This window comes from Panthera onca, chromosome D2 (genome assembly GCF_046562875.1).
Source record: "Panthera onca isolate mPanOnc1 chromosome D2, mPanOnc1 haplotype 2, whole genome shotgun sequence".
In the NCBI taxonomy this organism is placed as follows: Eukaryota; Metazoa; Chordata; class Mammalia; order Carnivora; family Felidae; genus Panthera; species Panthera onca.
The window spans coordinates 58,313,235-58,327,888 of record NC_138349.1 but is presented as its reverse complement, the minus strand read 5'-3'; the positions used below and the strand labels follow the sequence as shown (position 1 = coordinate 58,327,888).

At 39.4% G+C, this 14,654-nt stretch overlaps 2 protein-coding genes across 5 annotated transcripts in view; one reads left to right on the top strand and one right to left on the bottom strand.

The window, feature by feature from the left end:
- Positions 1 to 10,065, top strand: part of MYPN (myopalladin) — a 127,057-nt gene extending 116,992 nt beyond the window's left edge. For all 4 annotated transcript variants that reach the window (XM_078434313.2, XM_060642605.3, XM_060642606.3 and 1 more), the window contains one exon: positions 1,161 to 10,065. In XM_078434313.2, coding sequence (XP_078290439.1) covers positions 1,161 to 1,330 — 170 coding nt within the window. In that variant the 3' untranslated portion in view covers positions 1,331 to 10,065. The remainder of the gene's footprint in view (positions 1 to 1,160) is intronic.
- A 2,171-nt stretch (positions 10,066 to 12,236) lies between these two features.
- Positions 12,237 to 14,403, bottom strand: ATOH7 (atonal bHLH transcription factor 7). The gene has a single exon (XM_060642603.3). The coding sequence runs from the start codon at positions 14,300 to 14,302 to the stop codon at positions 13,844 to 13,846; it is 459 nt and encodes a 152-aa protein (XP_060498586.1). The 5' UTR covers positions 14,303 to 14,403; the 3' UTR covers positions 12,237 to 13,843.
- Positions 14,404 to 14,654: the final 251 nt, after the last annotated feature.

Genomic DNA, 14,654 nt, shown 5'->3' with positions numbered 1-14,654 from the left:
AAGTTTTGTCCCAATCCTTCTCCCTTTCCTGGTTGTTTGTCCTGGCTCACCCTTCTGTCTCCTGTCTTGGTTGCACAGCACCAACAATAGGGGGTGTTATTTCCTCAGTTGGGAACCTGGGAGTGGAGGAGAGGATGGAGGACTTGGGCTAAAATCAATCCCCTACCCCCTCTCCCACCACTTTCTGCCTGTCTGAGGACAGGCTCCCCTCTCTCATCCGAAGGAGGGCTTCTAATAGAAGCAATTACAGTAGGCTGGTTAAGATGTCTGGAGCAGAGACTTGACTAGCTGTTCACTGTGGCTTTATTGAATGCCTATTCTTCAGCAGAATCACTATTAGAATTGTAGCTTCCAATATTTGATTTTATCAATTCATTTGGAGGTATTTAGACTCTAAAAAACTGATTCAAAATAAGGAAATCAACAAAGGCCCAATTTATAAATCAGAATGCTAAAAAGGTCCATAGCTTCCTGGGAACCATAGCATCAATGTTCCCCACCCGGTGTTCCCCCTTCTCCACATCAAGGTCCCTGGAAACCTAATCAGAAGATTGCTCAGTAGTTTCTGAATAAAAGATAAGAGCAGTTTGGATGGATATTTCACTCAGGCCACGTTCAAGCCTAAGGATCATCTCTGCTAAAAACAGTGCTTGCTAAACATGGAAATTCTAATACATTCTCTTTTGTACCTGAACCATGATTGGTTGAACAGAAGTTACTTTTCATTCTTCTTGCGGTAACTCATTAGAACCTGATTAGGGAGGTGGGTAGGTAGGGGCTGATTAGTGATTAGGGTGTGAAATAGGTACTACTGAGAGGTCCAGAACCATCTTTTGGCTTCCATTTCCTCAAGTTTCTTGTCTCTACCTTCTCAGGTACCTTCTCTTGAGAGCCTGAAGCTCTTTCTACACTGCCCGTGGAAGACCCCATCCTAGGTCATATTTTGAAAAATCACCTTAGTCAGCCACTCTTATAGTCCCAGAGTTTTGGCATTAGGAGCATAAGAGATGGCCAGCCTAGTTCACAGCAGGGGAGAGACCTTATTGTTTTTACAAATGGTGCATTTTAGAGAACGTGTTGGAATGAGGACAGAACACACCCATACACTGTATCTGCTAGACTGCATTCCTTTGTAACACATTATTTGGTCCATTTTCCAGCTCAGTGGCACCAGCAGATCCCAACACCCATGTCTGTCCGGCCCAGTGGCAGTCGCTACGGATCTCTCACCAGTAAAGGACTTGACATTTTCTCTGCCTTCTCCTCCATGGAAAGCACAATGGTGTATTCATGCTCTTCTCGGAGTGTAGTGGAGAGTGATGAACTTTAGGAATGTTTGGGTGCCTGCTGTATAAGGGGGCAGACTGTGGAGGGGGAAGGAGGACAAGCCAGATACAGTGGTTTCCAAGCAACTGGATTTGAGTAAGTTCCCATGCTGCTGGACCCTTGGCAAGAAGTGCTTTGAATAAGTCAGCTGGAGACTCTTGCAGTCTCAGCTGGGGGAAAGATGTAGGGCTGTGCCTTTTAAAGATTCCAACAAAAATGTGAGAAGACAATACAGATGAACCAAAGATGTCATGAAGCTGCCATCCACTGCTTTGGGAAAAAGCTAGCATGCTCCCCTGCCCCCTGCTATGTTAGGGATATTTAGGCCCTACTAGGAGCAATGAGGCGCCATATGCTTGAGCTGAAAGGAGTTAGACAGTAGTGACTTTAGGTGTCATTAACTCACCAGTAATGCAAAGAAAAAAGGTGGGGAGGTCTCCATTACCTTTCATCAATTACATCCATAGCAGTAGTTTTGATGGATTCTTTTAATCAGCTTCTACTTAGCCTTAAGAGCTCATGCCATACAACTCACATATGTGGAGAAGCACTTTTGATTTACTTATCCTGAGTGTACTGAGCCACATTATAAGGTGCCAAAATGTGCCTGAGATACGAAAAATTCACTGAAACACTCAATATTGCACAGTGCACTTGTTCTATAGCCAAAACAAGGCCCCATTAGCCTGTCTGCACCATTGTCTTCTGGATATAATGGTGAGTCGTTTTTCTTTCTGACTTTACACATCCCTAAATTCTAGAACTAAAAGGTTGTTAGTAAACCAACTAACAACAAAAACTTCTGTGGGGTTCCTTTTTAAACTACTAGCTCAATATGCAAAAGTCATCATCATCTTCCCCTCCTCCCTCCCCAAAAGTCTGGAAGTGTATGAGGGAGTAAGGAAGGGAGAGATGCAAACAAGGAGAGAAGGTGATGGAGCCTGTCAGTTTTCACTTGCCCCCTAAGAGCAATGGTTCTGGAGGGAGAGGTCTTTAATAGGTATGAACTGTTTGTGAGATAATTAATTTGCATTTTCTGCATAGAAGATATCATGCTAACCATAAAAGGGGGAGGAAAGGAGAATATGCCTCTTTATTCCGACCCACCTATTCAAAATCTTCCTCTTAAGGAATTTTTAGACTTAAGTTCACTGCAATTATTCCCAGTGCCTAGAAGAGTGTTTGGCCCCAAATAGACATTCAATAGATATTTGTTGGATGAATGAATCTTATATGAGATAGAGAAATCTGCAATTCACACAGCAGTCCAAAAATTGCCCTGGGAATAGTAATCACAGCACAGTTTACTCCAGAGTCATCCGTGAAACCAATTGGAGGTGTCTGTTACCAATTCCCTGTCCCCAAGTGTCTGGTGTTCTCTGATCCAGGCACCCTCAGCTGGCATCTTACTCGAATGAACAAATAGTCATTGTTTAGAAAGGCTTGAAATTTTCTTCACTTCAAGGCAAAGATTTCCAGTATAAAAATAAATTCATTCACTCAAAAAAAATCATTTGTGTGTCTACTCTGTATAAGATGCTATGCTAGAAACTGTGGGAAATATGAAAATATGAATAAGACACAGTCCCTGACCTCAAGGAGCTTATAATCTAGCAGGGGAGGTAAGATGTAAGGCATAAAGAGTGCTGCTTTTGGGAGGGGGAAGAAATAGATACTTTATCAGACAGAAGTTTCTAGTGCTTTTCATCCTATATTTTTTATGACTCTAAAATCATCTTAATGTCTTCAAATCTTTATTTCTTAATGAAACAAAATGCCATAGGTTACATCCTTAAGAAATAAAGATTTCAGTAAATTATTTGGTGAAATTAGTAGACTTTGTTTCATTTTTTTCATGTATTCATGAACAATACTAAAAACATAGGCAACTGTAATGAAATACTATATGTTTCATACAGAATGCATTCTGTAAAATGTTCTGTTTCTGTGTTAGCTTCTATTATGAAATCTCATAGCCAAAGAGAACTTTCTAACTCCAGGATTGTTCCTTCACAGTTGTATACCTCACCTCCCCATCACCTCTATTTCTGTAAACCCTAAATAGTCCTCCCATGAAAGGATAATTTTCATCTCTGTATGTCTTAGCTTTCTGAATATTTTTTATCCGTCGCCTTTTAGTGTTCGAGAACTAGGATAAATATATTTGGCCACTGGATGGCGCTGTCTAACATAAAATATAAGACCTCTAAAATTCCCGAAATTTCAAGTATTGGATAATGATAATGCAGGGTTTCTGGACTCTAGCATTGTTGACATTTTGGGGTGGATAATTCTTTGTCGCCCGGGACTTTGTGCAGTGTAGAATGTTAGGCAGCATCGCTGGCCTCTAACCACTAGATGCCAGGAACATAGTGGCCCATCCCCCAGTTGTGGCCACCCAAAATGTCTCCAGACATGGCTATATGTTTCCTAGGAGGCAGAATCCTCCTTTGTTGAGAACTACTGTGTTGAACAAATCCGTGCCCTGCATTGAGAAGTCTGTTAGAAGTCAATTATAATGAGGGAGAGTTATATAAGAAATTTTGGGTCAGCTGGAAATGTTTGGACTCAACATGTCCAAAATCAGATTCATCACCTTCCCTTTCATACACATTCTTCAACCTCGCTTAAGGATTTCTGTTAATGTCACCATCACATTCCTAGCAATCCAAATAAAAGGCATCCAAGTCACTTTTTGCTTCCTCTAGCCAATCAATTAATAGATCCTGTTAATTCTAACCCTATTATTTCTTTTACGTTCAGCCCTTTCTTTCCATCCCCTTGCAGTTCTCCAGTTCAGACTTGCATTACTTTAATTTCCCTCAATATTTCTGACTTCAACCATAATAAAGAACTTCTAAGTGGCCTTTCTACCTCTGTTCCTGCTGTTTCTCCCATTCAAACCCAGCCCAGATCTGCATCAGCTCTTTCTTCCTGAATTACCGTTCCAGTCATGTTATGCCCCAATTTCAAACCCCCAATGGCTTCCTGGAGCCAAATCAAGTACCAGCTCTCCTGCCCTGGGATATTCAAGGCTTTGTCCACTATGATCCCAAAGTCTGTCACCCATTCCTCAGAAAACACACCCAATGTGGTGGCAAACCTAACACAGTCCCCTGCTTTCCAGCCAAATGCCTCTCTTTTGCTTCTAGATGGAAGGCTTTTTCCCCAACCACTACCTATGGAAATCTTACCTGTTCCTTAAAGTTCATGTGAAATGTCACTACTTCTGTAAAGTATTTTCCAATCCCCCAGACCTCACCCAAATACAATTCTACTTTCTTTGAAAACTTATAGTGAGTTTCTTGAATTGAGAAAAAGATGACCTTGTATAGTATTTTATATAAAATATAGCCTCTATATACCTTCCTGTCCCCTCCCCTTGCACTAGCCAGTCTTGCCTATACTAGGTTTTAGCTACTGTTGGTATGGACTGTGTCAAAAGTTTGTCATGTACCTTATACAGAGTAGGCACTCAAAAATTTTCATTGACCTACATTGAACTTAAAAATTCTATGTAAGTATGTTTCTATATAAAATTGAGTCTAGAGCAGTGATTCTATTTTTTAAGTTTATTTTATTTATTTTGAGAGAGAGAGAGAGCAGGGGAGGGGCAGAGAGAGAGAGAGAGAGAGGGAGAATCCCAAGCAGGCTCTGCACTGTGCAGAGCCTGATGGGGGCTCGATCCCATGAACCATGAGATCATGACTTGAGCCGAAACCAAGAGTCAGACACTTAACTGACTGAGCTACCCAGGAACCCCTAGAGCAGTGGTTCTTAATCTGGGCTGCACAACAGAATCTCCTGGGGAGCTTCTAAAAATCTCAATACCCAGGCCACAGCCCCAGATCAGTAAGTCATAAGCTCCGGAGTTATGACATAGCATCAGTATCTTTTAAAGCTTCCCAGGTGATTCCAAAGAGCAGGCAAGGTTGAGAAGAATAATTTCAGAACTTACCCAGAAAGGTCCAAAGGGATGCCTGCCAATGGCATAAAGCAATAGTTTGGGCACTGGTAAAGAACATACTCCCTCCTTGTACATATAGTGCATGCCTAGAAAGTAGAAATAACCACACTTTGGCCTTATTAGACCCTACTATTTTGTGCAACACTCATTAGACATGTAGCATTCATGAAGCCCCCAAAGAAAGCTCAAAAACCTTCAAAAATGGACGAGGGAAAGAGGGAAAGTTGATGCAATTTGTCTGGCCCTTTGTTTCAAAAAGCCATACCAGTCCGATAAGCAACCTTCTCTCCAAACAACTTGAAGGGCTTTTCATGACTTGATTAGTCATGGAAATGGGGATCAAAGGGAAAATGAAGAAGGGAAATGTGCCATTTAGATGAAGTTGCCTTTTTGAAACATAGCTCCCTTCACTAAGGGAAGGTTTTAATCAGAATTACCAAATAGTGGAACTGGTTTCAATGCATCTTTCTCTTTTTATTCCTCTCTTAACTTTTGTAAGTATCCGATGAGAAATCAAATAGTCAAGAGACCAGCAGTAGATAGAGCTAGAGCTCTGAATGAAACATACCATGAAGAATAATTCCCAGCAGAGTCAAAACCTGACTTTTGTAGGGATAGGTTAATTTGGATAATCCTCAAATGATGTTCAAATCCTCAGATGTTCACTTGTAAATTGGTTGTGTAAAACTCAGAATAGATTTCTTTCCACACAGAACACCCAATTCTAGATTCCCAAGTGAATTCAGTAAAGCCTGTTTAATTCATGACTGAGTTACAATATCTATTATACCTAATTGGACTATGGTCCCAAGAATAGGATCCAGGCAAAGCAGCCAATAAGAGAAGAAAGACTACTTCCTCCTTTTGTGTATCTATGATGTGTCAAAGCTAAAGCATGCCTAAGGTCTTTTCTGTATCTATCCCTCATTCTGTGTTTTTCTCCCCTGATGCCCTGTGCTCTATGTTCTATAATCCCCCTGCTGTGGTAACCCATCCCATCTCACCCCATCCTCACAGCCTGTCAGCATGCTTCATGTTCCAAAATGATCCAACTCCAGTTCCAGGCATCTTGGCACAATGGTCAGAAGAAAGCAGTTCAGTTGAACAAATTCTGAATGCCTGACGGTCTTTTAACTTCACAGAGGGGCTGCATTTTTTTAAGTAGTTGCCTTCTTACTGCCATCAACTTCTAATTGACAGAATTGCTGGCAAAGTGTGAAAAAAAAAATCAGATTGGGAAGGGAGGTCTAGAAATCAATTGGGTCAGACATCCAAATTATTCTTGTTGATCGCAGCCTCCTCCTATCTTCCTCCTCCCCACACATTCCCAAAGTAACTTCCAAGCTGAGATCCTGGCCTGAGTCTGTTTGTAAATGGGCTATTTATAAGTTGGTTGTAAACTCAAAGGCAAATTTCCTAATAATGACCTTTATTCAAGGTCCCTTCCAGGGTCTTTGGGTAGCCTGGCCTCCAAGTATTTCCACAGACAGTTGAGTAAAAAATCAATGTGCCTTACCAACAAGACGAAGAGTTACTTAGATTACAATAAGCTTGTTGAAGTCTTTTTCACCACTAATTGCCTTTTCTTGTTTTATGTGGATCAATATTTCAGAAAGTTAATTACTGAAACACTGCTGAAGAATGCCAAGCATCTTCTAAACTTTGACAATGCAGCGGTCATCAGTATGCTAAAAAAGTTGCTAATACCATGTTTTTAAAAATCTGTGCAGTGCAAAAAAAATGCATATTTGTTGAAAATATGTTTGCCTCTTATTTCTAATTATATTAGTTAGCATACCTGATACTACAGAATGATAAACAGTCTGCCCCTTGTTAATAGGTAAATAATGGCCACCTCAAACTCCAAAGAGCAATAGCCTTGAAATTGCAAGAAATAGAGAAAGAACACACTTTTCAATCCTCTGAGAACTGTGCCATAAATGCTGAGAGTAAGCAAAAAGAAAATGGCTATACTGTAGAGGCATATAAACACTAATTTGCTAGAAGATTTTAACATATCAGTGAATGGAAAATGTTTCCCTAATAATAAAAATTAAAAGATTTCAACACTAGTTGACAAAATAAGTACTTTAAGGCTGAAATAAATGTACATTTTCTTTAAAATGAAGAAAACAGTTCTAGTTTCTAGGTTTAAAGATTACTTTTTGATGATGATTCAACCAACTTTTTTTACGTTTATTTATTTTGAGAGAAAAGAGCATGCGCATGCACACAAGCAAGAGAGGGGCAGAGAGAGGGAGAGAATCCCAAGCAGGATTTGCACTCTCAGCACAAAGCCTGACATGGGGCTCAATTTCATGAACCGCGAGATCAAGACCTTAGCCAAAATCAAGAGTCAAACGCTTAGCCAATGGAGGTACCCAGCTACCCTCAATTTTTTAATGTACAAATATATTTGACACTTGAAAGTGATTTTTTAGAATTATTCTTATTCAAATTGTATAAATTACAACATGAGCTATAATCTGGTTAAATATCAACAGAGCAACAGAAAGATAACTAGGTTTTAATCTTTCTAAAATATCTTGCAAATCCAGTAGACTACTTATAGAATAGTCTTTAACTCTCTAAGATAAAAATTCATTCTGCCTCCTAACTTAACAGAGACAGTTTAAAAATGAGACTTAAGATGGGAAAGATGGGCGTGGAGAGGCTTGACCAATTTAGATTGGAAATAAATGAAGATACAAGTATAGTTTTGTTACAATAAAGAGGTGTTTGGGGGCACCTGACTAGCTCAGCTGGTAGAGCATGTGACTCCTGATGTTGGGGGTTGTGAGTCCGGGACCCATGTTGGGTGTAGAGATTACTTTAAAAAGATGTGTTTTAATATCCATAAGAAACAGGAGTTCTTTTCATATGGTAAGAGTGAATTGATCAATGTTCCAAAATTCCAAAGAACCCAATGTTTCTACAGATTCAGTGAGTTATCTGCAAGCTAGCAGATTCTTGTAACTTTCCCACAATTAGTAATAGTGCACGATTCAGTGAATTATATGTTAGTATTGACTACCAAAAGATTACTAAATGTGTATGTATAAAAGGTTTTATTGTGTTGGAGAGTTAAAACCCTAAAACAATTCAAATGAAATCATTTTAATGCAACTGTATTTTTTAAAGCACATGGGTAAATTAAATTTTACTTTTTCAGTATTTTTACTTCAGAACACCTTATCTTCTTTTCTGATTTTCACTTACTTTTTCCGAGCTTTAGCATTGAGTTTCTTAACCTACCCTTCTCCCTTCATTACCTTCTTGTCGAGATTAAAAAAAAATATGTAAACTACTTAATAGCATTAGGAGAGCTCATTTCTAGGACTTCTTAGGTGAATTCCTAATTAAAAGGAGATTTTAATAATTCTAATAAATTATTAGAAAAAATTTCATACACACTCTCTAATTTTTCTATCACTGTGAGGTCTCTGTTTCTTTATCTGTAAAATAAGCAAAATACTTGATTGAACATTTTCCAGGATGGAAGATAGGATAAACAAATATTTATGAAGAATTTATATATAAGTAATAGCAATTTATTATTCCAAGAGAAATGTTTAAAATATTTTTCTCCAAAGTAAATAAATGTGCTTAAAAAGTTCACATTTCTTTCTTGCCCAACTACTTTGTTTTTCTTTAGAAGAGCAGCACATAATGGTGGAATCTTCTTCCAATATGGTATGCAGCTTAAAAAAAAAAAGAATCTAGAGAAAAATCAAATGAATTCAAGAAATATTCTGTCTGCTTTCTGCAGGCAGATTCCAGGAAAATTTATTTTGGCATAGGTAGAATAGCCTACAGAAATTCTGACTCTTATGTCCACAATTGAAGCTAGTGGAAATAATGACTTTGCAGCACACAAAGAAATAGCAAAGGAGTTCCTGTACTCCTTTCTGGCTTAAGCAGTTCAGGACAACTTCATTGTACTATTCCAGACCCCAGTGAAAAAATGTTCTATGCTATAGCATGTCATGGCCTTACGATGAAATGAATCAACTTTATTAGGATAACAGAAATGGCTCCACAAAAATGAACATACCCTTCAGCCTCTGTTTTTGCATTCTCAGCTACATCAAGTCTGAATTTAACCCCAATGATTCATTTCAGCCATGAGGACTGACAAAGGATGTACATGTGGCCATAGGCATGTACACACACACACACACACACACTTCAACTGAGGCATGGAACACCCATAGTTAACATAGTTCAGTCAGAATCAGGAGATGCCTCTTACAAATATGGTATGCTTCCATCTTAGGAAGCTTGAGTCAACTTATTTTCTAAAGTACTTTTTTGGTTATTGAAATCCTAATGGAAAAACTATGATAGCAGCCATTTTGAAATGTGTGAATTACATAAACTGTATGTTTTGTTTCCATTATTAAAAACCAATTGATGGATCTTAGCTTTTATTCTTGTTCTTCTGCATCGTGCATGTTAGATATTCTGTGGAACTGAAAGCAAGTCATTGCTTAAGCCAAAATGTTTGTGAGCATAAACTGTGTCTTTCTTCAGAAGGTATATGGTACTGTATTCCGATAGACCACATCATCTCCATGACACTGTTACTGTTTCCTAGTTCTGCTTTCTTAAAGATTTGTTGGGGGTTGTGTTGTTTGGAGACTTTGCAATTAGAAGAAGAAAATTAATAATTAAGAACTGTATTTAATTCAACCTAGATGTTTTAAAAAGTGATTTAGAGGATGTGATGGACTGTTTCTTTATTCATTAAATAAAATTTTATTTATTCTCAATTAATTGTTGGGTTTGTTTTGTATTGTATTTTGGTTCCAGACTTTGTATGTAAGGTAGGTAAATTCTTGCTCTCAGTGGTTTTCTTTCAGCTCAGGTATTTTTTGGATACACTGCCAGTTTAAAATAGCAATCCAGAAGTGTCTGGGTAACTCAGTCAATGGAGTGTCCAACTCTTGATTTCAGCTCGAGTCATGATCCAAGGGTCGAGGGATGGAGCCCCGTGTCAGGTTCCTCACTGAGCATGGAGCCTGCTTAAGATTCTCTCTCTCTCCCTCTGCCCCCTCCCCTTCTCACGCTAATAAAAAAAAAAGAAAGGGAAAAAGTAAACTTCTCTCTCTATGTATATATATATGTACATATATGTGTGTGTATATATATATGTATATATATATATGTATGTGTATATATATATATATATTTTTTTTTTTTAAAGACAATCCAAAAGACCTGTGTTACTTCAATGAAACAATTGTTAAAGTTTGTACCCACTTGTATTCATGACCAGAGAGGGGAATAGGTGTATATCCATGTGAGAAGATAGGTCATATATTTATGGCTTTGTATGCCTTTGAAATTTTTTTCACCTATAGGTAGCAAAAAGAGGTATCTTTAGTAATGCCTAAGCAGAGGAGCAGAGGCTACCCACATTCAAAAAACAGCACTTTGTTTTCACTAGAAGATGGCAAAATTTAAGTAAGCCTTAATTGTTGAATCCTACAGTTCTATTAATCACAACCAAACACATTGTATCTGGCTCATATCTCACAGAAATTTTAGATCTTCATTAGTATAAAGGCCATCTCATTAACTATGAAACGGGCTGTATTGGATGTTAAGAAAGATAGCCGGATCCTTCTTAACATCTACAAATACAAAAAGTGGGAAGTCAATACCATCAGTTTTTGGTAATTAGGTTAATGGTGTGGTAGTACATATTGATTAAGTGGTTCTTAACACTGACAGCCCATTAGAATCACCTGGGGAGAATTTTAAACTATCTATGTCCAAGCCTCACCTTGGAGCAGTCAAATCAATTTTTAAGCTGGGAGCCCCGACTTGGTATTTTTTTTCGAGACTCCTAGGTGTGATTCTAACGAGCAGACAGGATTGTGAACCACTGGTTTGGATGGCCTTTCCTATCTTGATAGCCCTGTTCATTTGTATATGGTTCTTCAAGACTTCTGACCCCAGGGTTTGGGGATTCAACCTCCAGCTAACACCTAGGAAGAACCCAGATAATAACTAATCAAACTGAAAACCTGCTCAGGTGAGTCTAATTTTATTATTTAATGCCCCCCTTAAGAGTTCTCATGGCATATGTTATTGGTACCACACTGCTGCAGCATTCAGCTATACTCTGAATGAGTAGGTGCTTGATAATATTTTTTAAGGGAGCCCAGATAAAAGAATCCTTTTGAATTTGATATGCCTTGTTGTCAAACTAGAAACAACACAGATTTTTCAAAGGTGGACAGTATGGAATACTATAGCAACTATTAGGTGGCTTGGTAATCTAAAATCTATTATGTATAATAATATATGAATCTTCAAAAGATTTTACACTTCTGCTACCCAAGTTGATAAACCATGATGGATTTCCCAACATACAGTTTTAGGAGTTTTACCAAAGACCGGATTTGAATCACTGAGACCCATTTACCTCTCCCTCAAATGTCTTCCAGGAAAAAAATAGTACATTAAGTTGGGGGGTGGGGGAAAGCCTAGGGATTTGGTAAGAGCTAAATTGCTTCCAGAGATTTCAAAAACACAGAACAGCCAGTTATAGGCAAAATATTTAACAGACAGATTCCCACTCTTATTGGAGAATGGGGATGTGGAAGAAGAGGCATGGGATTAGAATCCCATCTTTTTAATTGTTCAATTTCATTAAGAAGCTACTATTGTTAATAACCAAAAAGAAATATTTATTGAGAGTTTATTCTAAAACTTCTATACTGAAAGAGATAAAATGAAAACCACGGTTCTCTTCGACAAGGTATTTACAGTTTAGAGAGTGGGCTATGAACCCTACCTGAAACAGGACTCCATCTTAATACATTTTTGAGAACTTTCCTGATTAAAACGTTTTAGCACTGATTTTATATATTCTCAAACTCTACAAACTTACTGGAGTTATTACTGAAGCTTTTTTGAGTCTAAATAAATAATTTTGAGTCTGTGAGGAAGACAGATACCCAGAGCCTTGCTGTTGGTTCAAATGCAGACTGCAGTGTGGTGTAAGGCTAGAAAGGGGTCCTGGCATCATCTCTTCTAGAGCTGTGTACTCTGCTCAACTACAGTGTCTTCTAAGAGCTGTTGAAGAGGCTAAACATTTTACTCTCTAATTTGCAGTGAGGAAGCAAAGTCCTGAACCCTCCTCAGTTTCTTATTAACAGATATCAGAAGGAAAGGGAAATTCAGCACTGGTTTCTCAGAGCTTTCTAGAGACACACTTGCAATTTTGTAAGTTTAAGTTTATGCCCTGCGGAAGATATCTTCATTCATTACAAACCAAATGGATTTTGATAATTAGGGATAACTAAAACAATAAAAAATTCTATGTTGAATTTCTATAGATAAACTGCAAACAGGTGGCTGCATCTGATGTTAGGCGTTGGAATCCATAATAAGTTTGGGGGATGTCACTGCTTTTTCTGTTGTCTTGTGACAAATGCCAAATGCACACATAACTTAAAGAGTCCTGCTTTTTTAAATTATTATTTCTAATTTCTCCCAAATGCATGTAGTGCTGCTGACCAAGTCATTCTTTACATTAAGGGTTTGATTTATTCATCCAATGGTTAAGCAAATTTATAAAAGTAATTCAAACCAATATTATGCATATTATTTTGCCCCAATCTTGATTAGCCTTGGTAGTGATGTCCTTTACGCTCAACTTGCACTGATTAAAAGGGAATCACTTACAAAAGCAACATTTTTTTATTCCTCAGTGCTAGTTTTATATATATATATAAACTCACAGAGAAAGCTTTCAAATTAATTACTTGTACTCTCATCAACTTGTCTTTTTTTTAACTAAGTATTACAAAAGGGCACATTTGCCAATCAGTGCAATTAGATTTAAACATTCCACATCTTTACTCAGGAAAGCACTCAATACGATCAGCCCCAATAGGCCTTTATTGGCATCAGGAAACTAGCAGGGCATTTGGCATGAAAAACAAACCCACATTTTTACTTATATATTACAAAATCTATATTTTAATAATGTATACATTTAAAAAATACAGAGCACTCACGCCCATGTACTCTACAAAAAAAAAAAAAAGTATGACTACTTCATGCATACACACACAATGCACTAAGCATAAATGCATTTACACGACGGGAAGGAAGCTCTTTTAAGCATACACAAGTAATGGATATTGTAACTTCACCCGAACAGGTCAAACTTACTAAGTTTAAGAAAGCGATTATTTCTCTGAGGACTAAAACTGCAGTATAGCCTAATCCTATTTTTTCTTAAGACTGTTTTCCCTTAAACTAGTCCAAAAAAGGGGAGAGAACATTATTTTCACAGCAATCAAAACCATTCACAAGATCCAATAATGAAACCTACAAAATGCTGATTGAGGAGGAAAACAGAAAGGCAATAAAATCGTGTCCATAAGACTGGTGATGCGAATAAAAGTAATCTGAAAGTTTTCTATTTTATGCTAAGAATGCATCCTAGGCCACCTACTGGGGAAAGGGCTACGATTCCGATAGGTCCGGTGCTCGATCGCTGTGCGTCTCACCCTGGCAGGGCCGCGCGCCCTAACTGGCCATCTGGAAGGGCTCCGGCTGGAAGCCGAAGAGCCTCTGGCCGTAGGGCTCACCCTCACCCGGCAGCTTCGCGCCCGCGAACGGAAGGTAGTGGTCGCGGCCAAAATGCTCACAGTGGAGACTGACCCAGTCCCGCTCGGAGCCGAATCGCTCGGCCTCGGCCAGGATGCGGGTCAGCGCCATGATGTAGCTCAGCGCCATCTGCAAGGTCTCATACTTGGACAGCTTTTTATCCTGGCCCCACTGGGGCACCACCCGGCGCAGGCGGTCGAAGGCCGTGTTGAGTCCCTGCATTCGACGGCGCTCACGCGCGTTGGCCGCCAGGCGCCTGCGCGCCGCGCTCTCCAGCCGGCCGGCCCCGGCGCACGTACCCGCGCACTCGGCGCCGCCTGCGCACGGGGGCGCGGCGCGCGGTGCCGCCGCTGGGTTGCTGGGCTTGCAGGACTTCATCCCCGTCCCGAAGGAGGGAGGCGCTGAGCTCACTCGCCCGCTTAGGACGTGTGCGCGAGCTCGTCTATTGAGCGGCTCCCCAACGTGGCTCTTCTGAGCAAGTAAGTCATACACAAAGCAACTCGCTTGGAATTAGAGTTAACAGTGGGGAGTACGGGACCCCGCTTCTGTCCTACTGGATAACCAGATTGATGTCTTTTCACTGGCCCAAATTTAGGGGAAACTGAGATGCTGAAGAGAAAGTCATTTTCCCAACGTGAAGTTGGAAAAGAGAAGGGAACCTTCTTGCTGCGGAATTTGGTGTGGCTGGTTTAGGGAAGGCCTTTCAAGTCCTCTGGGAAAGCCTGAGGCT

Excerpts from the sequence above, each read along its gene's own strand:
- ATOH7 (XM_060642603.3), bottom strand. The coding sequence starts at position 14,302 with ATGAAGTCCTGCAAGCCCAGCAACCCAGCGGCGGCACCGCGCGCCGCG.